Source organism: Stomoxys calcitrans, chromosome 1, assembly GCF_963082655.1.
Source record: "Stomoxys calcitrans chromosome 1, idStoCalc2.1, whole genome shotgun sequence".
NCBI classification, from domain to species: Eukaryota; Metazoa; Arthropoda; class Insecta; order Diptera; family Muscidae; genus Stomoxys; species Stomoxys calcitrans.
Window position 1 is genome coordinate 196190500 of NC_081552.1, and position 27908 is coordinate 196218407.

At 41.5% G+C, this 27908-nt stretch overlaps 1 protein-coding gene across 1 annotated transcript; it reads left to right on the forward strand.

The window, feature by feature from the left end:
• Nucleotides 1-169: 169 nt before the first annotated feature.
• LOC106092182 (uncharacterized) lies at nt 170-27177 on the forward strand. Its single transcript, XM_013258954.2, has 4 exons — nt 170-606; nt 19359-19469; nt 19662-20045; nt 26789-27177. Exons 1-4 carry the CDS (start codon nt 394-396, stop codon nt 26954-26956), a joined length of 876 nt encoding a protein of 291 aa, XP_013114408.1. The 5' UTR covers nt 170-393; the 3' UTR covers nt 26957-27177.
• Nucleotides 27178-27908: the final 731 nt, after the last annotated feature.

Here is a 27908-nt window from a genome sequence, read left to right on the forward strand (position 1 = left end):
CACGCATACGAATGGATCACATCTTTAAAATGAAACTAAAAGTACTCGAGTATTTATAGCATTCGTGCCTTAACGCAACAAACGGCTCAGAATATAGCTCAATTTGAGCAAGTTTAATTTTTTTCAGTGTGCTTCTTCAAATTCGTTTTTTCTCAGCGAAAGCTGGGATGAACTTTTATTATCACATTGTAATACAGACAGAGCGGGTCGCATAGCGTCGCATCTCGGAGATTAAAAAAACCCATTCGGTTTAAAAAAATTAATGAACAACAACAAAACGTAACCAAGAGTGAGGTGTTATAAAAAAAAATATTTACATCGTGATCACATACCATAACGCGGCTATCAGTGCGGCATTAAAATTAAAAAGAAAATAGAAAACCAAATAAGAAAATGGTTATGTCAAACTTCGGCAATATTGGCATTGTATTGGTGACATTTGTGTTCGTATGCGCTGCTACCGGCAATGAGGAATCGCTTGAAACCTATGTTCATGCCCGACCCGGTGGAATTAGCGGAAGTGATCCAACGGAAATGCGACAACATCATCCGCCTTCGATGTTGTGCATGGACATCAAACCTCAACACTCAGTGGATATAAAACAAGTGCGTAAATTAAGGTGATATAGTTTTGGCTAAAAAATATTTCAATGGACTGGTTAAAAACAAAACAAATACTAAACTACTGTGTATTGTAGCAGTTTTAAGTGTTCGCCTTAAAGATCATTTGCTTGGCAAGAACTTTTATGTTAGTGTACTCAATTTATAAACCATTAGCAATTAACCTTGGACTGGATTAGTCCCAACGTTGCCCATCCGATACGATGGGCAACGTTGAATTTAATTGAAATGCTGTGTTTATGCAATAAAAAATAAAAAGATGGTCATCAATAAGTCGTTAACCAAACTGGAGAGTATATGCTATCCTATGGTTTACATTAAGGAACATGATTTAGTTTGGACTTAGCAAGTACAAGTTATTTATATTATAGTGTCACCTAGAGTGTACATTAGACTGCCTGCCCCAAGCTATAAAGGAGATTTTTTTGCAAATAGGTACAGATGGGTTTCTACCCGGTAAATACCCAACGCTTGGGTATATATTGGGTAAATACCCTATCAATACCTTTTTTATACCCACCACCGAAGGATAGGGGTATATTCATTTTGTCATTCCGCTTGCAATACATCAAAATAGCCATTTTCGACCCTATTAAGTAAAAATCTAAGACTATTTAGCCATGTCCGTCTGTCCTTCCGTCTGTCTGTCTGTTGAAAACACGCTAACCCCCGTATAGCCCCCCATATTTATTGTTCGAATTTGCCGAAATTTGGGACAGTGAGTTGTGGTAGGCCCTTTGACATCCTTGCTTCATTTGGCCCTGATCGGTCCAGATTTGGATATAGCTGTCATATAGACCGATCTCTCGATTTAAGGTTTTCGGCCCATAAAATACCCATTTATTGTCCGATGTCGCCGAAATTTGGGAGAGTGAGTTATGCTAGACTCTTCGACATCTTTCTGCATTTTGCCCCAGATCGGTTCAGATTTTGGAATAGCTGCCATACAGACCGATCTCTCGATTTAAGGTCTTGAGCCCATAAAAGTCGCATTTATTTTCCGATTTTGCCGAAATTTGGGACAGTGTGTTGTGGTAGGCCCTTTGACATCCTTACTTCATTTGGCCCTGAGTGGTCCAGATTTGGGTATAGCTGCCATATAGACCGATATCACGATTTAAGGTTTTGGGTCCATGAAAGGCGCATTTATTGTTCGATGTCGCCGAAATTTGGGATACTGCGTTGTGTTAGGCCCTTCAACATTTTTCTTCTATTAAGCCCAGATCGGTCCAGATTTGGTATAGCTGCCATATAGACTGATCTCTCGATTTAAGGTCTTTAGCCCATAAAAGGCGTATTTATTGTTCGATGTCGCCGAAATTTGGGACAGAGAGTTGTGTTAGGCCCATCGACATTCTTCCTAAATTTGGCTAAGATCGGTACAGATTTGGATATAGCTGCCATATAGACCGATCTCTCAATTTATGGTTTTAAGCCCATAAAAGCCACATTTATTGACCGATTTTGCTGAAATGTGGGACAGTGAGTTGTGTTAGGCTCTTCGACATCTTTCTTCAATTTGGCCCAGATCGGTACAGATTTGGATATAGCTGCCATATAGACCGATCTCTCGATTTTAGGTTTTGGGCCCACAAAAGGCGCATTTATTGTCCGATGTCACCGAAATTTTGGAGAGTGAGTAGTGTTAGGCTCTTCGATATCTTTCTTCAATTTCGCCCAGATCGGTCCAGATTTGGATATAGCAGTCATATAGATCGATCTTTCGATTTAAGGTTTTGGGCCCACAAAAGGCGCATTTATTGTCCGATGTCACCGAAATTTTGGAGAGTGAGTAGTGTTAGGCTCTTCAACATCTTTCTTAAATTTCGCCCAGATCGGTCCAGAGTCAGATCGGTAGCAGTCATATAGACCGATCTCTCGATTTAAGGTTTTGGGCCCAGAAGATGCGCATTTATTGTTCGATGTCGCTGAAATTTGGAACAGTGAGTTGTGTTAAGCTCTTCGACATCTTCATGCAATTTGGCCCAGATCGGTCCAGATTTGGGTATAGCTACCATATAGACTGATCTCTCGATTTAAGGTCTTAAACCCATAAAAGACGTATTTATTGTTCGATGTCGCCGAAATTTGAGACAGAGAGTTGTGTTAGGCCCTTAGACATCCTTCTTCAATTTGGCCCAGATCGATTCAGATTTGAATATAGCTGCGATATAGACCGATCTCTCGATTTAAGGTTTTGGGCCCAGAAAATGCGCATTTATAGTCTGATGTCGCCGAAATTTGGGAGATTGAGTTGCGTTAGGCTCTTTCATCTTTCTTCAATTTCGCCCAGATCGGTCCAGATTTGGATATAGCAGTCATATATAGATATAGTCATGAGAGCCATATAGACCGATATCTCGATTTAAGGTCTTAAGCCCATAAAAGGCGCATTTATTGTCCGATTTCACCAAAATTTGGGAAAGTGAGTTAAGTTAGGCCCCTCGACATCTATCTGTAATATGACACAGATCGGTCCAGATTTGGATATAGCTGATCTCTCGATTTAAGGCTTTGGGCCTCTAAAGGGCGCATTTATTGTCCGATGTCGCAAAAATTTGGGACAGTGAGTTGCGTTAGACCCTTAGACATCCTTCTTCAATTTGGCCCAGATCGATTCAGATTTGAATATAGCTGCGATATAGACTGATCTCTCGATTTAAGGTTTTGGGCCCAGAAAATGCGCATTTATAGTCTGATGTCGCCGAAATTTGGGAGAGTGAGTTGTGTTAGGCTCTTCGACGTCTTTCTTCAATTTCGCCCAGATCGGTCCAGATTTGGATATAGCAGTCATATAGACCGATCTCTCGATTTAAGGTTTGGGGCCCAGAAAATGCGCATTTATTGTCTGATGTCGCCGAAATTTGGGAGAGTGGGTTGTGTTAGGCTCTTCGACATCTTTCTTCAATTTGGCTCAAATCGGTCCAGATTTGGATATAGCTGCCATATAGACCGATCACTCGATGTAAAATATTGGCCCCATAAAAAACACATTTATAATCCGATTTCGCGGAAATTTGACACAGTGACTTATGTTAGGCTTTTCGACATCCGTGTCGTATATGGTTAAGATCGCTCTATATATGGATATGGCTACCAAAAAGACGAATATTTTGTTTTACAAAATTGAACAATGACTTGTACTTATTAGAGCACTCAATATCCGTGTCGAATTTGATCCAAATCGGGCCATTTTTCGATAAAGCTTCGATGGGGGCATAAATTATGCATTTTTCACCGGATTATGACGAACGGTGGTTTGCATATATACCTGAGGTGATGGGTATCCAAAGTTCGGGCCGGCTGAACTTAACGCCTTTTTACTTGTTTATCTTATTCGATTTTATACCCTCCACCAAAGGATTCTGGTATACTAATTTCATCGTTCTGTTTGTAATACCTCGAAATATTCGTCAATACCCTTGATCGTCAAGACAATTTAACTCAATCTAGTCATGTCCATCCGTTCCTGCGTTCGTCTGGCTGTCGGAAGCCCGCTTACTTTCGAAGGAGTATAGCTAGGCGCTTGAAATTTTGAACTAATACTTCTTACTAATATATGACCGGTCACTTGGCTGCCCCGTTGGTACACCCAATATAAAGGTGTAACTGTATCTCAATTATAACAGCTTTAGCCTTATCCGTAAAGAAACTAACATTTCAAAATTTTAGTGCCTCAATGTGCAAAATTGCAAATTTTTCCCATGAACATTCAACTAAGGAACAGGGGCAAATTTCTCACATATCAGTGAGTGCAGTCCGATGTGCAAGTTTAAGCTCAATGATAAGGGGCCTCCTTTTTATAGCCGAGTCCGAACGGCGTGCGACACCTCTTTGGAGAGAAGTTTTACATGGCATAGTACCTCACAAATGTTGCCAGCATTAGGAGGCGAAAACCACTGCTGAAATTTTTTTTTCTGATGTGCTCGCCAGGGTTCGAACCCAGGAGTTCAGCATCATAGACGGACATGATAACCTCTGCGCCACGGTGGCCTCCAGTGCCTAAATGTACGAATGAAAAAGAACTCTAGTCGGCCAGGTCATCTGTCCAAGTCCATCTGTATTCCAAATTTTAAAGCTGTAGTTCAATTCGTAAAGAAGGTACTATTTTGTACATTTTATTACCTAAATGCATTAATTTAAAATTAATCTTCTAGTCACACCCTACATTCTGCCAAGGTGTACCAGTATCCCAAATTTTAGAGCTGTAGCTCAGTCTGTAAAGAAAGTACCATTTTGTACCGTTAAATACCTAATGTAAGAATATCAAAAACATCTTCTAGTCGCCCGGTACATACTGCCAAGATGTACCTGTATTCCAAATTTCAGCTCAATCCGTAAAGAAGGTACCATTTTGTACGTTTCCGTACCAAAATGAACAAATATCAACAAAATCTTCTTGTCGTCGGGTACATACTGCCAAATTTCAAAGCTGTAGCTCAATCTATAAAGAAAGTACCAATTACAGCATTTAAGTACGTTTTCTTCCACTCCTGGTACGATTTCAGCATTTCGTACTTGGTACAACTTATCGCCTTTTTGTTAAGGTTACGATTATTTTTAATGAACTATTAAAATTTTCCCGTCTCCGTTCACTGTAGAAGTAAATAAACTATTTTGTACAATTTGGTACTTTTTGGTACCAAAATGTACGATTTGTGAAAAAATCTTACAGTCAGCTAACATATATTTCCTAAGGTACTTAACCATAGGATGGGGGTATACTAAACATTCCGTTTGTAACATCTGGAAATATTCGTCTAAGACCCCATGAAGTATATATATACTTGATCATCTCGACGTTCTGGGTCGATTTAGCCATGTCCGACCGTCCGTCCGTGTGTCGAAATCATGATAGCGGTCGAACGCGTAAAGCTAGCCACTTGAATTTTGGTTCAGGTTCAGATATAGATGAAGCTTCCATATAAACCGATCTCCCGATTTGACTTCTTGAGCCCCTGGAAGCTGCAATTTTTGTCCAATTTGACTGAAATTTAGCTTGCAGTGTTCTGTTATGACTTCCAATAACTGTGCCAAGTACGGTACACATCGATCTATAACCTGATAGCTCCCATATAAACCGATCTCCCGATTAGACTTCTTCAGCCCTTACAAGCCACAATTTTTTTCCGATTTGGCTGAAATTTTGCATGTGGTGTAATGGTTTCCAACAACTGTGCCAGGTACGGTTTCAATCAGTCTATAACCTGATATAGCTCCCATATCATTCCCGATCTACCGATTTGACTTCTTCTGCCCTTACAACTCGCAATTTTTGTCCGATTTGCAGTGTTTAAGCCAAATTTTGAAGTTCTTGCTCTATCCATTCGTCCTATGCAAACTTCACCTATTGCGTACCTTTTTTTGGTTCTTTTTAGTACCTAAATGTCCAAAAGTCCAAAAACTCATTTGGCCTCCCAATTTAGATTGCCAGAGTGTACCCAGGAACCAAAAAGCTCAAGGTCAATTAACAAAAATGTACCAAAAAGTAGCAATTGCGGTACTAAACGTACTATTTCTCCCACTTCCGGTGCTATTTTGGAACATTTTTGCCACCAAAATCTTAGTCCTAGCCCACGGAATTTATGGTGAAGCAATCTTTGAGGAGCTTCAAACAATTTAAGTCACCCCGACCTGATGGAATATTTCCGGCGTTACTACAGAAAGAGGCAGACTATTTGGCGCCTCGTCTAGCCAAAGTTTTCACAGCGTGCCTAGGACTTTCATATACTCCGAAAGCCTGGCAGGAGGCAAGGGTGGTGTTTATATCCAAGCCCGGCAAGGCAAGTTATGCGACACCAAAGGCCTACAGACTCATTAGCCTTACGTCCTTTCTACTCAAAACCATGGAACGCATTGTGGACACCATGATAAAGAGTATGACATCTAGCGAAATGCTCAAATACAAACAGCATGTCTATGTCAAGGGAAGGTCGGTGGAGATTGTCCTGCACTAGGTTGTGCATGAAACAGAAGAATCCTTCGATGCCAAAACCTGCACAATGGCGGTATGCATTGACATGGAGGGGGCTTTGAACAATGTGAGGACCGACACACTGATCCAATCTTTAGACCAGTACTCGTTGGTCCCGGTCCTTAGAGACTGGATAAACCATATGCTAAGGAACAGGTGGATAAATTGTGTATTTCATGGCATAAATATAAGCGAGAAAGTGGCACAGGGCACGCCACAGGGGGGCATTTTATTGCCACTCCTATCCGACCACCATAAATGACCTATTACGGATGCTGACTGAGGAGGGATTTGAACCCGTCAGCTACGCAGACGATGTTATAATACTTCTAAGGGGTAAGGATCAGAACAAGCTTTGCAGAAGGGCCGAAAGGGGCTTGCATATGGCATATGACTGGGCTAGACCTAGAGGTCTCAATGTTAACCCAGAGAAGACTGAAATATGCCTGTTCACGAGGAAGACGTAGGTGGGCCAATTAAACGCACTACGATTCCTCAATAAGACGATTTTGATATCTGACAAAGTCAAATACAAACTGAATTGGAAGTTTCGCATTCAGGAGCGTACTGAGAAGGCTCGCAGATGTTGGGCACTATGTAGACGGGCCGTAGCCTACGATAGTCCACTGACTCTACAGGAGCGTGATTAGACCAATACTTACTTACGCCTCAGTAGTTTGGTGGAATGCTATGGAGAAAAAGTGCAATATAAGGAGCATACAACAGGTTTAGAGATCATGTTGTCTTGGCATAGGCGGTGCGATGAGGACCACGCCCACTAGGGCACTGGAGACTATTCTAGATATCCGACCCATTGACATACAGATTATGAGTGAGGCAGCCACTGCGGCTATGAGACTTAAGGCGATGGGAGAATGGAATGAGTTTGGGAGCTGCTCATACCATCGCGGTATAATCGAGGCGACGATAGGAAACCTGGAAGGAAAGGAAGATGTTTTTGATCGGATACCTGAGATGAATCTTGAAGTTGAGTGCGAGGCACTGCCGGCATCGGCACAGTCTTGGCTTGAAGGACTCTAGTATTGCCATCTGGAAGATCATGTTACACGGATGGATGAAAGCTAGGGGACAGAGTGGGCCTAGGGGTTTACATTGAGAACCCAGGGACTGAGATCTGTTTTAGACTGCCTGACCATAATACGGTCCTGAAGGCGGAGATCCGGGCGATCACGTCATGCGTGTAGTGGTGTGATGCTAACGCGGAGGACGTCGAGTGTGAACATCTTTACCGACAGTAAAACTGCCGTAAGGGCAATAACTTCCTGGACGGTAAGGTAACGAACAGTCTTGCAGTGTAAGAAGAAGATTAACGCCTTCTCTGAGGATGGCAACATCCGCATCGTTTGGTTGCCGGGCCATAACGGTATAAGGGGAAATGAAAGGGCAGACGATTTGGCGGTGAAGGCCAGAGGACTGCCGTCAATAAACTTGGATAACCTGAAGCCTTTCGGGACGACGCAGACCGAGTTAAGGGAGTGGGCGACGAGTGTGGACGGCGAAGATCCTATGGGGGATCCAGATCGTGAAAAAATGAGGCTATTAATGAAAGGAAGCAAGAAGGAGGAGGTCAGTATAGCTATTGGTATCATAACTGGACACATAGGACTACGAGCTCACTTATGTAAAATCGGCGCGGCAAGTGATAGCATGTGTAGGGCATGCGGGGAAGATGATGAGACGTTGGAGCATTTCCTTTGTCATTGCCCGGCTTTCGCGTCCAACAGATATCGGTACTTAGGAGGAGATGCAACATCAGACATGAACCAACTTAGGGGAGTGGCATTGAAAACAATTGAGGATTTTGTAAGTAAAGGGTGATTTTTTTGAGGTTAGGATTTTCATGCATTAGTATTTGACAGATCACGTGGGATTTCAGACATGGTGTCAAAGAGAAAGATGCTCAGTATGCTTTGACATTTCATCATGAATAGACTTACTAACGAGCAACGCTTGCAAATCATTGAATTTTATTACCAAAATCAGTGTTCGGTTCGAAATGTGTTCAATTTTTGACAAATTTTGTTCAGCGATGAGGCTCATTTCTGGTTGAATGGCTACGTAAATAAGCAAAATTGCCGCATTTGGAGTGAAGAGCAACCAGAAGCCGTTCAAGAACTGCCCATGCATCCCGAAAAATGCACTGTTTGGTGTGGTTTGTACGCTGGTGGAATCATTGGACCGTATTTTTTCAAAGATGCTGTTGGACGCAACGTTACGGTGAATGAACACATTTCGAACCGAACACTGATTTTGGTAATAAAATTCAATGATTTGCAAGCGTTGCTCGTTAGTAAGTCTATTCATGATGAAATGTCAAAGCATACTGAGCATCTTTCTCTTTGACACCATGTCTGAAATCCCACGTGATCTGTCAAATACTAATGCATGAAAATCCTAACCTCAAAAAAATCACCCTTTAGCACGGAATTCCTAACTTAAAATTTTCTTTTTAGAGGTTACTTTTTTTTGAGTATTTAGAGCGCACAACAAGCCGATTACTGGCTTAGGTGTATGTCCATAGTAGCATGGGGCGGATTAATATCTGCACCCTCTTTTCTACCTAACCTAATCTAACCTAGTCCTAGCCCAAAATCATAATTTTAGCCTTATCCATTCGTGCTGGGCAAACATTTACCATATTGTATTTTCTGGTACTTTTTAGTACCTAACGAACGAATATCACAAAATCTTGTCTTGTTACGCGCCTACGAACCACCACCAAAATTCGTGCCAAATTTCATGACTGTAGCTTTAGCCGTTTGAGTTGGGCGTTGATCTGTTAATCAGGCAGCAAATCAGTCAGTCAGCCAATCGGTCAGTGACGGATCTCTTTTATTGATATCGATCTCCTGATTTGTGGTCTTGAACCTATGTAAGACTCTTTTATAACCCTTTTTCTTGAAATTTTGAAAAGTGATTTGTGGCGAGTTGGGTTCAGTTGTAACCAAATCTCGATAAAGCTGCTGTTCACAATGGTGCATTTTCCATAATTGAATGTCGAGATGGCGATCCTCGTCAAGCTCAAAAGACCGTTCCGACCCATCGGAAACATTATCGCCATTGGCCATTTACAGGCGCCGATAACTCGCCTTGTCATATCGAGTATCACAGGCACTAAGTCTGATGGTGCTGGTGCCGACCGAGAAATTAGAGATCTTCCACAGGGAGTAGAAGGAGAAAGGAACTCTCCTAGTGGTGGGCTTTAATCAAGTCACCGTGACAAGTTTGGCTAAGACCGAAGGCATGGCGTCTTTTTCAAGATTGAGAAGACTAGGTTAGGCAAATATCCTTATATTGAGCCATCAGGCAGTGCAGTGGTAGGTCACTCAATGTCAGAACTCTGGTATTGCCATGCTGTACAGATGGATCAAAGGTAGAGGACAGAGTGGGCCTGGGGGTCTACATTGAGAACACAGGGACTAAGATCTGTTTTCAACTGCCTGACCACAATACGTTACTGTAGGCAGAGAATCGGGCGATCGCGGAATGCGTGAGAAGGTGTGGGGTTCGCGCGAGAACGTCGAGTGTGAACATCTTTACGGACAGTAAGCCGGCCATCAGGGCAGTAACAACCAGGACGGTAAGGTTACGAACAGTCATGGTGTGTAAGAAGATGATTCACGCCTTTTCTGCGGGTCGGTCATAGCGAAGTAATGACAGAGCAGACGATTTGGCAGTGAAGGCTAGAGGACTGCCGTCAATAATCTTACCTAGCGAGGTGGTGGGTTTTCAATTTAGCACCCCGCAGGAAAACCGTCTAGCTATGCCAATAGTGGTGCGTATAAAAAAATCATCACCATTTTAAAGATATTCGTGGTCATTTACCTTAGCCGCACCTCATTCCCAATAACTGTATTAAAAGTCTATAATGGCATTGCAAATTTTGCAGCACGTTCTTTCCCTATGAACGTCATTTATGTAGAAATGAATTGCAAAGCAAAAAATAACAAGTAAGAGCGTGCTAAGTTCCGCCGGGCCGAATTTTATATACCCTCCACCATTGATCGCGTTTGTCGAGTTCTATGCGCGGTATCTCTTTTTAGACAAACATTGAAGATTGAACAAGAACTGTTATGCTATTGGAGCTATATCGAGTTAAAGTCCGATTCAGACCATAAATGAATGCTGAACATTGTAGAAGTCATTGTGGAATATTTCAGTTCATTCGGATAAGAATTGCGCCTTGTAGGGGCTCAAGAAGCAAAATCGGGAGATAGGTTTGTATGGGAGCTGTATCAAGCTATTGATCGATTAAGACTATATGAGACACGTATGTTGAAGATCATGAGAGAAGCTGGTGTATAAAACTTCTGCCAAATCGGATGAGAATTGCGCCCTCTAGAGGTTCAAGAAGTCAAGACCCAAGATCGGTTTATATGGCAGCTATATCAAAAGATTGACCGATGTAAACCATACTTAGCGTAGTTGTTGGAAGTGATACCAAAACACTACGTGCAAAATTTCAATAAAATCGGACGAGAATTGTTCCCTCTAGAGGCTCAAGAAGTCAAGACCCAAGATCGGTTTATATGGCAGCTATATCAAAACATGGACCGATTTAAACCATACTTAGCGTAGTTGTTGGAAATGATACCAAAACACTACGTGCAAAATGTCAATAAAATCGGACGAGAATTGCTCCCTCTAGAGGCTCAAGAAGTCAAGACCCAAGTTCGGTTTATGTGACAGCTATATCAAAACATGGACCGATTAAAACCATACTTAGCGTAGTTGTTGGAACATTACGTGCAAAATTTCAATAAAATCAGACGAGAGGCTCAAGAAGTCAAGACCCAAGATCGGTTTATATGGCAGCTATATCAAAACATATTTACAATACCAACCGACCTACACTAATCAAAAGTTTGTGCAAAATTTCAAGCGGTTAGCTTTACTCCTTCCAAAGTTAGCGTGCTTTCTACAGACAGACGGACGGACGGACAGACGGACTAGATCGACTTAAAGTGACATGACGATCAAGAATATATATGCTTTATGGGATCTTAGCCGTATATTTCGAGGTGTTACAAACAGAATGACGAAATTAGTATGCCCCATTCTATGGTGGAGGGTATAAAAACAATGTATTTATTGTAATTCATGGTACTACTATAATTTATTTCATTGTTGATGAATCATACTTGGAATTCATTTCATTAAATCTACAAGCAGTTGAGTGCACGAACTACATATCGTATTTCCGATTTTGCATTTTCAATTGAATTAGCAGATTTGAAATCATTTAAAATACATATTTGATAATAATTTTTTTTCAAAATAATTTAAAAATTTTAAAGATGGTTGAACGATAGTTCAATAAGTTTGATCAAAAACAAGCACTGAATGGCCAATCAAATGCCTAACTTTACAAAAGTTGTTTGCTATACTATTCTATGAATAGCAGTATTCAACTTAATGGTCTATAGCTGTACGAATATTCTGCATGGAATTCCAAAATGTTGCTATACTTCTCCATGTAATCTCTGTATATTTCGAAAGTAATTTTTTTGAAATTTTAAGTGGAATGTAGAAGCTTATATAGCCTCCCATATGATGGAGCGTTTCTTTGTACAATAGAGTGTCCCAGAAAACAAAAGGAATTTTTGAAACACATACCCTTCATTTTTGCCCTTTTGATACCGCTAGCAATATACGAAATATTATGACGATCGGTTAATGATAAGTCTAGCCGCCACGACGTCCAAAGATGGATGTAGTATTTTCTAAGGAATCCATTTCAGTATTTAAGATCCTAACATGAAATTAGTAATCTAAGTACACATTTATACAAAATTTTTAATAAAACCAATAAGGAAAGGCAAAATCGGACGGTGACGCTGTATAATACCCTGCACCCAGTACAAAGTGGGAGCTATATCTTATTCTGATCCAATTTGATGCACCCCGGCTGATGTTTTCAGATAGGTTATTAAAAAATCCGTATCACATTTCGAACAAATGTGTAGTCAATTGCCCCAAATATACCGGTCCTAAACTGGAGAATTAGTTAACTGTCCTATTAGTCTGTCATCCTTTATGCTGAAGACTCTTAAGAGGTTAATAGAAACATATCTTAGGGCAAAGATCCCTGGAGATCGCCTGTCGCGGCAGCAGCATGCATATAGTAAAGGCAAAACCACTGAAACAGCCCTTCACGACCTAGTCGGCTACATAGAGGGTTCTCTCGCTGTCAAGGAATATGCAATTGGTAGCTTTTCTTGACATGGAAAGTGCTTTCAATAATGTAAAACCAACGTCAATCATGAAGGAGTTGGAGTTTCTAGGCATCAACTCAACCTTAAGAAAGTTTATTAATAACTTACTTACTAAATGATGCATTACGGCAGGTTTGGGGTCTGTGGATCTAATAAGATGGGTCAGCCGAGGAACACCTCAAGGAGGTGTACTGTCTCCTCGACTTTGGAATATAGCTATTAACAATATATAATTGTCTCTGGATGAAAAAGGTGTAAAAGTGGTTGCGTATGCTGATGACGTGGCAATTGCGGTTAGGGGAAAGTTTCCCAGCACTCAAAGAGATATACTTCACGAAGCTCTACGTGCAACAGCAAAGGGGGCTACCGAAAGTGGTCTAGGTGTAAATCCGTGCAAGACAGAAGTAGTTATGCATACAGTGGAACCTGTCTCCTTGGGTGGAGAGAATGTTCCATCTACAGAAAGAGCAAAATACCTGGGCGTTTTGTTGGACAGGAAATCCAACATTTTGGAAAGGACAAGGAAGGCCACTTTTGCCCTATACACCTGCAAGAGAGCCATTGGCAAAAGTTGGGGATCGCGTGTCATGCATTGGATATATACTGCAGTAGTCAGACCTATAATGCTATATGGTGTTGTGGCCTGGTGGATGGCGCTTCAAAAATCCACCTACTGCTCAATGCTCAACCGGATCCAAAGGATGGATTGTACTGAATTTAATGCTGCATCTTATGCGTCTGGACATTGTGGCTACCTAAATTGTTGTGTTATCCTTGATACAGTATCCGATGTTCCAGGCAGTGTGGATTACACTCTACCTGAGCTGCTTTTTGATAAAAATTACTATACCACTATTCCTGATACAACCGATTCGAACTACGATATCCCTGGTAACAGAAGTTACAAAGACTTCTATACGGATGGTTCCAAACTAAACGACCAGGTGGGCTTTGGGGTATACTCTCAAGATCTAGAACTGATTATCTCGTGGTGGAATGGCTAGGATATAATGTCACTACTACGATTGGCATAAACATCTTCTCAGACAGCCAGGCAGCCATTAAATCCCTGGAGATTGTATTTCTGAACACAAAAACCCCCCTCGACTGTCGCAGATCTCTCAACAAGATAGCTGAAAAGTTTAAAATTCACCTGTTCTGGGTGCCGGACCACAGAGATATCCAGGGATATCGTAGTTCCAATCAGTTGTATCAGAAATAGTGGTACAGTACTTTTCATCAAGAAGCGGCTCAGGTGGGGTGTAATCCACACTAACACAGTGTCCGTAGCCGCCACATGACCAATGGGAAAGCTCCTTTAGCCTCACGGCAGTGGTCGCAGCAATTTGTCTAACCACACTGTCCAGAGGCATTAGATGCAGCATTAAATTCATTGCATAAGTTGGTGTCGTCCTCAGTGCGGCTGTGATGCACAAACAAGCCATCCTTTGGATCCGGTTAAGTATTGAGCAGTAGGTGGACTTTTGAAGCGCCGTCCACCAGACCACCACACCATATAGCATAGTAGATCTGACAACTGCAATATATACCCAATGCATGACACGCGGTCTAAACCCCCAACTTTTGCCAATGGCTCTCTTGCAGGTGTATAGGGCAAGAGTGGCCTTTCTTGCCCTTTCCAAAATGTTGGATTTGAAGTTCAGTTTCCTGTCCAGCAAAACGCTCAGGCATTTGGCGCATTCTGTAAATGGAACATTCTCTCCACCCAAGGAGACAAGTTCTACTGTAGGCACTTTGTATCTCCTGCTGAAAAGAAATACTTCTGTCTTGCACGTATTTATACCTAGACCACTTTTGTAGCCCACTTTGCTATTGCACGTAGAGCTTCCTGAAGTTTATCGCTTAGAGTGCTGGGAATCTTTCCCTTAACTGCAATTGCCACGTCATCAGATTGCCACGCTGATGATTTAAATCCCGGAATTCTAAGTCCACGAACCATTCCTCCACACACCCATGGTTCCTAAGGATGAGAACCACGTCAAATCCCCTGCCATCAGGAGGATCTTTAAAACCGCCGAAGCGGCCTTACAATGGTGGATATTTATCTGTAGAAACGGGACCATTGTCAGGATTCAGAACTTCAATCACTGTTGTGTTAGACTCATCTTCTGACTCCATCAGGAGTTCATCGTCACAAGATTCGTTAGAACTTGTCATGATGAGCTTCCGTACGCATCCAGGGGCAGTTGAGAAAGCTGTGGAACCACTCTTCCTCAGGACACTGGGCACTTGCGGTGTCTTGGGTCCATACAAGGCGCATTTATTGTCCGATTTCGCTGAAATTTGGGACACTGAGTAAAGTTAGGCCTTTCGACAACCTTGTTTAATTTGGTCCAGATGGGTCCATATTTAGATATAGCTGCCATATATACCGATCTACTGATTTAAAGTCAAAGACCTACCAAATATATATATACACCAATCACGACAATATGGGACTCAAATGAAAGATATTTAAGATAAGAAAACGTATTTGATATCCAATTGTCCGACCAAATGTTTGGGGGACCACCCCAAACCCCCCCTAAATCGGACATATTTACCGATGGCAATATGGGACTCAAATGAAAGGTATGTGCGAGTAAAATACGAGTCCGATATCCAAATTTGGGACAAAGCTTCGGAGGGTCCAACCCCTTCCCCAAAAAAACACCCCCCAAACAGGACTTATTTACTGACCATGGCAATATGGGGCTTAAATAAAAGGTATTTTAGTGTAGAATACGAATCGGATATCCAGATGTGGGACCAAGTGTTTGAGGGGCCGCCCATCCCCGAGAACATCCCCCAAAGAAGACAAATGTACGACCAAAAGCAATATGGGGCTCAAATGAAAGGTCTTTGGAAGTAAAGCACGAATCTAATATCAAAGTTCGGGAAAAGTGTCTATGGGGCCACCCCACCACCCAAATAGGAAATATTTGCTGACCATTGCAACATGAGGCTCAAATAAGAGGTATTTTAGAGTAGAACACAAATCTGATATATATTTTCAAAGCCAAGTCACTGAACGGCCACCCCATCCCGGTCATGTTTGCCGACTATGGAAAAATGGAGCTTAAATGAAGGGTATTTGGGAGTAGACCATGAATCTGACATCAACACTCGGGTCCAACTGTCTAGGGGACGTCCCACCACAATAAAAACTCCCATATAGGACGTATTTGCTCACCAAGACAATTTGGGTCTTCAAGACAGTGGAGTTCGATATTCATAGTTTTTAGAGCCCATACCCCAAACCGGACATATTTGCTGGCCTTTTCAATAAGGGGTTTAAGTGAATGGTATTTGAGATTTGAAAACGAATTTGATATCCAATTTTGAGGCCAATAGCAATATGGGGTTCAAATAAATGAGAATAGACCACGTTGCTGATACCACCCCACTCCCCAAAACACCCCTAAATCGGGCATATTTACCAAGTCAATGTGGGGCTTAAATGAAAGGAATTGGGGGTAGAGCAAGAATTTATACCCCCTTTGGGGACCAATTTTCTGGGCGTCTACCCTTTTCCCAAAATACCAAACAAACAGATATTTTTTACTGACCAACGCAATATGGGGCTTAAATAAAGGTATTTGGGAGTAGAATACAATACGGGCCAAGTGTCTGGGGGACCACCTCAGCTGGTTTGACAGAAGTTTGGTGTGTAGAATAAAGTTATGCCCATTATTTTGTATAAATTTTTAGTAGAATCCATGGTGGTGTGTTCCCAGGATTCGACCCGGCCGAACTTAGCACGCTTTTACTTTGTTTACGTTCAAACTGTACAACCTTTAACTGAATGAACGGATGTTGACGCATGCTGCAGCAAAGTCATTGTGAATGTTGTCACCAATCCAAATCATTCATAACAAGTAAAAGTGTGCTAAGTTCGGCCGGGCCGAATCTTATATACCCTCCATCATGGATCACATTTGTCGAGTTCTTTTCCCGGCATCTCTTCTTAGCCAAAAAAGGGATAAAAGAAAATATTTGCTCTGCTATTAGAGCGATATCAAGATACGGTCCGGTTCGGACCACAATTGAATTATATGTTGGAGACCTGTGCAAAATGTCAGCCAATTCGAATAAGAATTGCGCCCTTTGGGGGCTCAAGAAGTAAAATAGAGAGATTGATTTATATGGGAGTTGTATCAGGCTATAGACCGATTCAGACCATAATAAACACATACGTTAATGGTCATGAGAGGATCCGTCATGCAAAATTTCAGCCAAATCGGATAGGAATTACGCCCTCTAGTGGCTCAAGAAGTCAAGACCCCAGATCTGTTTATATGACAGCTATATCAGGTGATGAACTATATCAAAACATGGACCGATATGGCCCATTTACAATACCAACCGACCTACACTAATAAGAGGTATTTGTGGAAAATGTCAAACGGCTAGATTAACACCTTCGAAAGTTAGCCCGCTTTCGACAGACAGGCGGACGGACAGACGGACGGACATGGCTAGTTCGACATAAAATGTCGCGACGACTATTTTCGAGTATTTCGAGTAGTTACAAACAGAATGACCCCATCCTATGGTGGAGGGTGTAAAAATCAATTTGTGTTTGTTTGTAGGTTTGTTTGTTTGTTTGTATGTTCCTTATAGACTCAGAAACGGCTGAACCGATTTTCTTGAAATTTTCACTGATGGTGCATAATGATTCGGTGCTGAAACATTTTTGTATATCTGAAGGGGGAGCGGGCTCTCCCCCTTACCCTAATTTTCAGAAACGCCAGATCTCGGAGATGGGTGTTGCGATTAAAGCGAAATTTTGTGTGCTCCCTTATAGCAACCCAGAAACAAAAATTTGGTATGCAAATATCGGATGGTGTACCTAGGGGGAAGCACCCCACCGCAAATCTTACCAAATAAATATATACACCAATCACGACAATATGGGACTCAGATTTAGGATTTAAGATTAGAAAACGTATCTGATTTCCAATTGTTGGGCCAAGGTACACCCAAACAGGACTTATTTACCATGGCAATATGGGGCTTAAATAAAAGGTATTTGAGTGTAGAATACGAATCTGATATCCAGATGTGGGACCACGTGCTTGAGGGGCCGCCCATCCCCCAAAGAAGACAAATTTACGACCAAAGCAATATGGGGCTCAAATGAAAAATCTTTGGAAGTAAATCGTAAATTGGAAATTACGTAGACAATCTCGGCCAACATTTCAACAAATAAAAATTGAAAGTCAAAAGCACCAAATCCAGTAGATATATGGTAAACCTCAAGCGGAATTTTTTGTAGGGATTTTTCAGTACTATACTATACTAGCAAACATTTAATTGAGGAATTTTGAAAATTGGATCACAAATAAAGATATGGTTGCACGTACAATTTTTCGAAATGCAGCGGTGATCCACGTTGGGCCCTGCCACGAGACGCCCGGACTATCTAGGGCCTTTGCAAATGATCTTGATAACCCTTCAGCTCTAACTATTTCAAATTTTATTATCTCTACTCGTTCTAAAATAGCACATTTTTTACTATTTTTTTTTTTTTCGATTCCATCCCACTGTGTGCTGGCTGGTTAGCCAGGAGGCAGCTTTACTAGCTTTTCTTTCTTAAGGTTTACCATTGGATACTAAAAATGACTTTTATTGTTTTCATATCTTTGCAACCTGCTAGATCACACCCGTTTTAACCCTTTTATCCCAGAGGCATCCAATGAAATCCAATTTCATTGACAATTTGGTGCATCTATTTTTTTTTTTTTTGGTCTTTTTGTTTTTCATTGTTCCAAATACAACACCTTTGACATTTGCTACTCACTTTTCATTGATTGATGAACACCATCATATATTTGACATCTTACACAATGCTGTTCTATGGTCGTAAATTTCCCATTTACGACCACAAAACCAATGAACTTTGTTGGCCAGTTAACATACACAAAAGGTTTCCCTATCAATTGGCAGTTTTTTTTACGACCGCAAAGCCCAGAACAGAAATGTTCGTCAAGGAATTGTAACAAACATTCATTCAGTTTGGCGTTGACATCGTTTGACCCCACTGGGGGCGAATGTGACCGACCAGACAGCCCGGCTGCCGATGCAGTCAACCAAGCCGAGACGGACAACTATACGTTCAAGCTGTGTGTGTGGCTTCCTCATTGTTTGTGTCATGGCAACAAGCATTCCAGAGGCGTTTTGCTTCATTCATAACAAGAACAAATTAAATAATTAAATAATTCAATTATTACAACTGCATCAGCAGCAGCAGCAGCACAACTGTGATGCCTTTCAAAGCCTTTGTCGCTGTTGAGCATGATATTGCTGATGGCTATGAAGTTGATTACGACGATGAAGTTGCGCTGGTGTTGATGACGAGGCTGATAGTTGTAGTACACATTTAACAAATTTAAATGGTTTAGTGTTGAAGGCACATTCAACCCCCTTCATATGGCTGACTCTGAGCGACCTAACCCATATTTTCCTCTTCGTTGATTATTAATTTGATATCTACTCTCTGTTCGTTTGCCTTCTCTACTCCATAGATTATTGGAATCTGGCATGGTAATGAAATCATCATGCACACCCAGGATATACCCGGAGTATATCGTTATGACAGTTGCATTACCTTCTATTTGAGCGATGTCACCGAACAAGTGAGTACCCAGCAATTTTCCATTTCAGCACTGGCTTGCTTGCAGCAGGATACGAAATTAAGGATACTGTCTGTTATGCCATTAATCAGAGCCCAGCGCTGCTGCAACTGCCACAACAGGAATTTCAATCAGAACACATTGCATTCACCCATTCCCTCTGTCTTTTTTTTGCCTTTTTTCTCCTCTTCTCAGCTACGTGACTACTACCAGCCCAATTATAGAAAAGTTGAGGGACTTCACTCATCATCTGAGGTTCATCGTGAAGGCATGGGTGTTGGTGCTGGTACCACCCATCGCCATACCAACACCAGATATTTGCGTTTAATATGGAACGAAAATGACGACAACATTGAGTACAATTTCAATTACACCATGAATCATCCGGGCCTATGGACAAATGTGGGCGAGCAAAGAGGTTCGATGGTGGCCCGCAACAAGTACAATCAATTTTCGGGAACTGTTCAGGTGGTCAAGGCCGTAGGCGATCATTTGGTGTTGACCTTCTGCTCCAGCGATATACACCATAGCATTTACACAGTGGTATTGAGTCGTGAAGAACAGGGTTTGGGACAAGATGTGAGTATAAATTGAAAATTTTGTTTGAATTTGAATCTCAAAGAAAATGGATTTTAATCAAACTAGGCTGATGAACGATTCATTTCAATGAAATATTATCTAAAAAAAAAATAGATTTTTTTTAAAGAAAAAGTTTCAATGAAATTGTCAAGCAAATAGGGGGAACGCCCCACCCAAAATTCACCTTAACGGACATGTGGGACAATGAAATATTCTCTAAAGGCTGAATTTCAATAAAATTTTCTGTACAAAAAAAAATCTAAGGAAAAAATTTCAATGTCAAGCAAATAGGGGGAACGCCCCACCCAAAATCCCCCTTAACGGGCATGTAGACAGACCGGGACAATATGGTACTCAAATGAAAGGTATTTAGGAGTAGAATATGAATTTAGTATTATAATTTGGGTCCAAGAGCCAGGGATGACGCCACTAGCGCAATAAAACTCATTTTTCAAAAGACATATGTAAAATGCAAGTCAGACTGGAAGACCGATCATATGTGACTGAAATGGATGGCATTTTAGAGAAAATACAATGGTTCAAAAGAAATTACTCTCTGTAAGCGGTCAAATCAAAGTTGGTTAATTGGTAATAAATTAAACAAGTAAGAGCATGCTAAGTTCGGGCGGGCCGACTTTTGGGAACACGTGTGGTGATGATTTCTGCTAAAAGTTTCTACAAACTAAATTTAGTTGAAGGGCATAATTTTATTCTACCAAACCAAAAGTTAATGCTTCGAGGAATGAAACAAGGATAATCGGGAGACCAGTGTATGTGGCAGTTATATCAGGTTTTAGACCGATTAGGACCGTACTTCGCACAGTTGTTGAAAATAACAAAACACAACATGCTCAATTTCAGTCGAATCGAACAAAAATTGTGGCGTGTAAGGGCTCAAGAAGTCAAATAGGGAGATTGGTGTATATGGGAGCTACATCTAAATCTGAACCGATATGTCCCATTTGCAATCTCCAACGACCTACATCAATATTAAGTATCCGTGCAAAATTTTAAGCGGCTAGCTGTACGCGTTCGAACGCTATCGTGATTTCGACATACTTGACCGAAGACGTGGGATTCCGATATATTAGGGTAGACCGAATAGAGTCATTCCTACATTTGCCAGGTCCTTCAAATAACCCAAAAGCTCAAATCAAATATTCAATTTTCGGATCAGGTACCTAGGGGGAAAGCCAACTGAACAAAATTCGGAAGACTTGGGCAAGATACTTTGAATTGTTCAAGCATAGAAGATATTGACGACAATGTCAACAGGATTACCACTGCAATAGTGGGGTCTTTCGAAAAGAGTTTTGCTCTTCGAAATGCAAATCAACTCAAGAAAATCTCTGGATGGCCGGGGAGATTTGCAACATTGGGAAAGAGGTCCGCAGACTTTATAACAGAGAATGTCGTAAGCAAAGCGAACACGACACACGGAATACAATAAGATTATCAGAGCGTCAAAAGTGCCTCCTGGAAGCTTTTCCGCGAACAGATCGATTGCGGTAAAGACGCCGTCAAATCTTGAGACAGAGGCAACGAAAGACATGTTGAGACTTTTGCTGAAAACGCATTTTCCACAGGATACAATGGGACTCATGGAGACAGCGGAGTAATGGTTAATCGAAGGCTCATAATTACAGAATTTGTGGTCAGTGAAGTCTTGAGGAACTTCCAAACATGCAGGTCACCCGGATCTGATGGAATATTTTCGGTATTACCATTGAAAGAAGCCGATTTTCTGGGTCGGAGTATTTTAACGCCACTTCTATGGGTGACCATCATAAATAACCTATTACTGATGCTGACGGAGGAGGGGTTTGAATCCGTTTGCTACGAATATGATGTTATAATATTTCTAAGGGGTAAGGATCCGCATCAGGCGGAATGGGTCTTAGAGAATGAAACTGAGAAACCAGAGAAAACTGAAATTTGGCTGTTCAAGAGGAAGACAAAGGTGGGCCTACCAAACGTACAGTAAAGAAAACAGATAACACAGATGTTGGGCACTATGTAGGCGGGTCGTAGACTTGAAATTGGGCCTGAATCCGAGGATAGTCCACTGGCTCTACAGGAGCGTGATTGGATCAATACTTAGTTGCGCCTCAAAAGTTTAGTGGACTGCGACGGAGAAAAAGTGCAACTTGTTCAGGAAACACGTTGTCTTGGCACAGGCGGAGCGATGAGGACCACACCCACTAGGGCACCGAAGACTATTTTAGACCCATTGATATACAGATTAAGTGAGAGGCAGCCACTGCGTCTATGAGACTTAAGGCGATGTGAGAATAGATAGAGGATAGGGCCCACAGTGGAAAAGATCGAAAATAAGTAAAAGCGTGCTAAGTTCGGGCGGACCTAATCTTGGGAACCCACTGCCATGGATTCTGCTAAAAATTTATACAAACTAAATTTAATTCAAGGTCATAATTTTATTATACATACCAAACTTCTGTCATACCAGCAAGCATTAAAACGTTAAGGAACCTAACAAGGATAATCGAGAGAACGGTTCACAAGGGAGCTATATCGGGTTATATACTGAGTTGAACCGTACTTGGCACAGTTGTTGGAAGTCGTAACAGAACACTACGTGCAAAATTTCAGCCAAATCGGGTGATCGGTTTATACGGGAGCTATATCGGGTTATAGACTGAGTTGAACCGTACTTGGCACAGTTGTTGGAAATCGTAACAGAACACTACATGCAAAATTGCAGCCAAATCGGACAAAAATTGCGGCTAGTAAGGGCTCAAGAAATCAAATCGAGAGATCGGTTTATATGGGAGCTATATAAGGTTATACACAGATTTGGACCGTACTTCACACAGCTGATGGAAGTCATAACAGAACACTATGTGCAAAATTTTAGCCAAGTTGGGTGAAAATTGAGATATCCAGGGGCTCAAGAAGTCAAATCGGGAGCTATATCAGGTTATAGACCGATTCGAATCGTACTTGGCACAGTTATTGGAAGTCATAACGCAACACCACATGCAATGTTTTAGCCAAATCGAACAACAATTGTGGCTTCCATGGGCTCAAAAAGTCAAACCAGGAATCAGGGATGCTGTCAGATCAAAAAGGGATGCACTTAGGACTTGGCTTCTGAACAAAAATGCCAAAATGTTGCGCAAACAGGCAAGAACTTCGTGTGCCGGAGTACTTCGACACGAAAAGTTTCTTTACGATCAGCATCTTTGTGCCAAAGTTATTGCTTCTCCGAGGGCAACCCATCTTCCGAGTAAAGGGCAACTCATCGGCAATCCCAACTCTTGTTAAGGATGATCAGGTGTTCACTGACCCGGTTGATAAGGCTAATCTACTGGCTGAAATGTTTGCAGGAAATTCTTCCTTGCCGTTTAGCAATCAACCACTGCCCGTTATTGATAGTGTATGTAGTTCGATGCCTCAGATATTCTTTCGAACACGTGGAGTCAAAAGGGTCCTTGCTGATCTCGACGTAAATAAATTTCCGGGCCCGGAATATATTGTATATCAACACTTGTCTTTGTAAGTGTTCTTCAACGCTTGCCCGTCCACTAAGCAACCTTTTCAACCTTCCTTACCGTGCGGGAGTTGGAAGGTTGCAAACGTTCAGCCCATGCCCAAAAAAAGGTGGGGCGAACAACCCAGCGAATTACCGGTCAATTGCGATTTGCTCTGCGCTCTCCAAGGTTATGGAGAGTATGGTTAACCATCATCTTGTCAGATACTTAGAGTCCAATGGCCTTCTTAGCGACAGACTTAGATACTTAGAGTTCAATGGCCTTCTTAGCGACAGACAGTATGGTTTCCGCAGAAATCGCTCTACGGGAGACCTAATGCTATTTTTGTTGGAACGATGGAGTTGCTCCATCCACCAGTTTGGTGAGAGTAAGGTCATGGCTCTGGATATCTCCAAGGCGTTTGATATGGTCTGGTACGGTGCACTTTTATCAAATCTTGCCGCTTTTGGAGTCGGTAATAACTTCGTTCGATTTATATCGAGTATCTCAGAGATCGCACTATACGAGTCGTTGTAGATGGGTTCTCATCAGATGAGTATACATTGGCCGCAGGTGTGCCACAAGGCTCTGTCCTTTCCTCTTCCTTTTTTCTTATTTTCATTGACGATCTATTGGGTCAGACTTCGAATCCGGACTACTCATTTGCCGATGACAGTAGTCTGTGTCATTCATATTCATTCGACCATGGGCCCAGTCCTCAAAAAATTGTGGACATTATGGCGCATTATGGATGAGACGCTCTCCCAGGATTTGCTGCTCATTTCCGAGTGGGATAGAATGAACAGAGTAGACTTTAACGCACAGAAGACGCAGTGCTGTTTCCTGTCTCACAAGGATTCAAGTATTTGGCCTTTCTTAAGCGGTGCAAGAAATAGTTCACCACTTCTGATCTTCTCAATATCTATACTACCTGCTTCAGTCCAAGGATGGAATATAACTCTCATATATGGGCTGGAGCTCCAAAATCATTCTTGGAGCTACTTGACCGGGTTCAACGGAGATACAATGTGATGTCCGTTGGTCAAAACACATATTCGAAGTGTCAAAAGAAGCATTCAAGTGTTTGGACTTTCTCAAGCGGTGCAAGAAATAGTTCACCACTTCTGATCTTCTCAATATCTATACTACCTGCTTCAGTCCGAAGATGGAATATAACTCTCATTCTTGGAGCTACTTGACCGGGTTCTACGGAGTGCGATGGTGTTGATTGGGGACAGTAGGGTATCCAACTCTATTGCTTCTCTTCAACATCGTCGGAATGTGGGTAGCGTTGTATTGCTCTATCGTTATTATCATGGCGTGTGTTCCAGGGATATTTGTCTTCTTATCCCTGACGTTAGGATGTTCACCAGGAATACAAGACTAGGCAGGAACTCACATCCGTTTGTTATTTATTGGTCTGTCGACCGAACCCTGCATCATTTTTCGGCTAATGTCTTTCCCACCGACAATGACGTTCAGAAATTTAAGACGACTATCAATAAACACTACTCCCTCTTTCCCCCTCCAACCCTTAACTTTCCTAATTGCCAACGCTATGCACTGCATCCCCTGCGTGTTGGTCACGTGAAAAAAAATATATATCCAAATCTGAACCGATATGGCCCATTTGCAATTCCCAACGACCGACATAAAGTAGCTGTGCAAAATTTCAAGCGGCCAGCTCTACGCGTTCGATCGCTTTCGTGATTTCGACAGACGGACGGACGGACATGGCTTTATGGGTTCCTTGATCGATATTTTGGGGTGTTACAAACGGAATGACTAGTTTGGTATGCCACCATCCTATGGTGGTATAAAAATGGATCATAATGCATTTTTCGCCGGATTATGACGAAAGATAGCCGAGGTGGTGGGTATCCAAAGTAGGACCCGGCCGAACTTAATGCCTTTTTACTTGTTCTTATTACGATACCTGTCCCTTGTCTGGGACAAGGGACATATCGATATCATAGGTCGGTCACCGGCTGTGGTAACTGCAGCCTTTGAAAGAATAGAAAGAGAGTCAGTGAAAATGGGTCTGGCAGTAATTGGAGATAAGACGAAATGGCCTTGCACAACCGAGCAGATAAAGAAAATGGATAAAGTTGGGAACCACAACTTTGAGATAGTCAGTAACTTTATCTACCTCTGCACCGCCGTAACCGAAACGAATGACACCAGTTTTGAGATAAAGCGAAGAATAATACTGGCAAACAGATGCTAATTTGGACTAAGTAAGCAGTTTAGAAACAAGGCCACCTCTCGAGAGACGAAGACTACACTTTACAAGACACTGATGCTACCCGTGCTGTTATATGGTTCTGAAGCATGGGTACTTGTGAAAGCAGATGAGGCAGTACTTGGAGTATTTGAGAGAAAGATTCTTCGTAAAATACAATATATGGACCAGTTTGCGTTAACGGAGAATATAGGCGACGTATGAACCACGAGCTGTATGAGCTGTATGACGACGATAGCCTAGTTACACGCATCAAAATACAATGGCTGCGTTGGCTAGGTCATGTTGTCAGAATGGATGAAGAAGCTCCAGCAAAGAAGTCTTTTGAAGGCAAACACGGTGGTACACGCAAACCGGGAAGACCAAAAGCCCGAAGGAAAGATCAAGTTGTGGGAGACACCTCGAAACTTGGTGTCAAAGATTTTAGAATGAGCGCAGATGATCGAGGCGCTTGGAACGCTATTCTACGTTCGGCTAGTGGAACAAATATTCTGTCATAGCCAATTAAAGTAAAGTAAAGTCCCTTGTCTGGCGCCTAGCTACTGACTGTGGGGTTGTATGCCTTATTCTTGGCTTCCGTAGCTTTTTGACCCACCTGGTCGTACCATGGGTTCTTTTGGGGGTTTTTGGGTATTTTTTTTTTGGTACCCAAGTACGGATGTTGCGGATCTCTCTATGGAGTGAAAAATGGTTTGCCATTGCGTGAATTTCGATCACGAAGCTATCTGTAGTGAAGCATACATCTGCGAAAGACTCCATACCACAATGTAACCATAGGAAAGTGTTTTCTTTCACAGCCAGCTGTTAGTCGGCTCTATTGCATTTATTAAGAAAAAATAAACTTTTTCCTCGTCCTCAACAATTCCAACCAAAATAATAGTCTAAATTAGATTTGTTGCTTCTACTCTATAGCAATAATTATTTCATTCAAACTAAACTCTAACCTTCTTCATGACACAAGTGATTCTAATTAAATTACTTTTTTTTTCTTTACACTTTTTTCCTTGCAGGTCATTCGCAGCATACGCGGTCTGCTATCACGACGTGGTCTTTACACTGAATCCATACGACAAGTTTGTGTAAAATCCTCTGCCATGGCACTGAGTAGATCTCCGTTGCTAGTCATATCGTCTGTGCTGTTATTAGTCTTAATTTGCATCTCAAGGAAAGTGCAGTGATACCGGAAATTGGAATGAAAATGAGAGTTAGATATAAACCAAAAACGAAAAAAAAAACAAAAACGTTACACAACTCGCATTTCGAATATTATGATGATGATGATGATGATGATGAGCCATGACCAGATGTTTGATAATTTGATCATATTAACGAAACCAAACTCAGAATGCCAAACCAGTAACGACTAAATAAAATTATTTTCTGTTTATTTTGTTTTCTATGGTTCAAGCTGTTTTTCTTTCTTCCTAGTTTTGTTCTTAGTGTCTGTCTGTAATTGCTTTTAATTATTTTGTTGACGTACTAGCTTGAGAACTTGGATATTTTGTCAACTATTGCTATTGCTACTGGTCTACGGGTCAGTTGTTGATGGTTTTTAATGGGCCATCCATCCATCTGATGATTTTGTGTGGGAGGAAATGCTTTAATGAAATTATTTGCAATTTAATAAAGATTGGAATAGGTTGTATTTTTTTTTCATTTAAGAAAAGTAGCCAAATGTTATGTTGTTTTCCATTTCGACAATTTCCATGGACATCTGTGAGAGGATACTACATTTGTCATTAAAACATATGAATATGAACATTGGAAACTGTTGAGAACTTTCTTTCTCGTTATTTCTTTTTTTCTAGCTAACATTTTACCTAATTTCCACAATGCAGCCAAACAAAGTGATACAAAAGCGTTCGTCAACTTAAATAAAACCAGTAAAAAGGCGTTAAGTTGGATACCCACCACCTCGGGTATATACGTAAACCACCCTTCATCAAAACCCGGTGAAAATTGCATACCTTATGTCCCATAGCAGTTATATCGAAATATGTTCCGATTTGGACCAACTACTACTAAGTACAAGTCATTGTTCAACTGTGTATAACAAAATATTGATCCTTTTAGTGGCAATATCTAAAAATAACCCGATCTAACCCATATACAACATGGATGTCGAAAAGC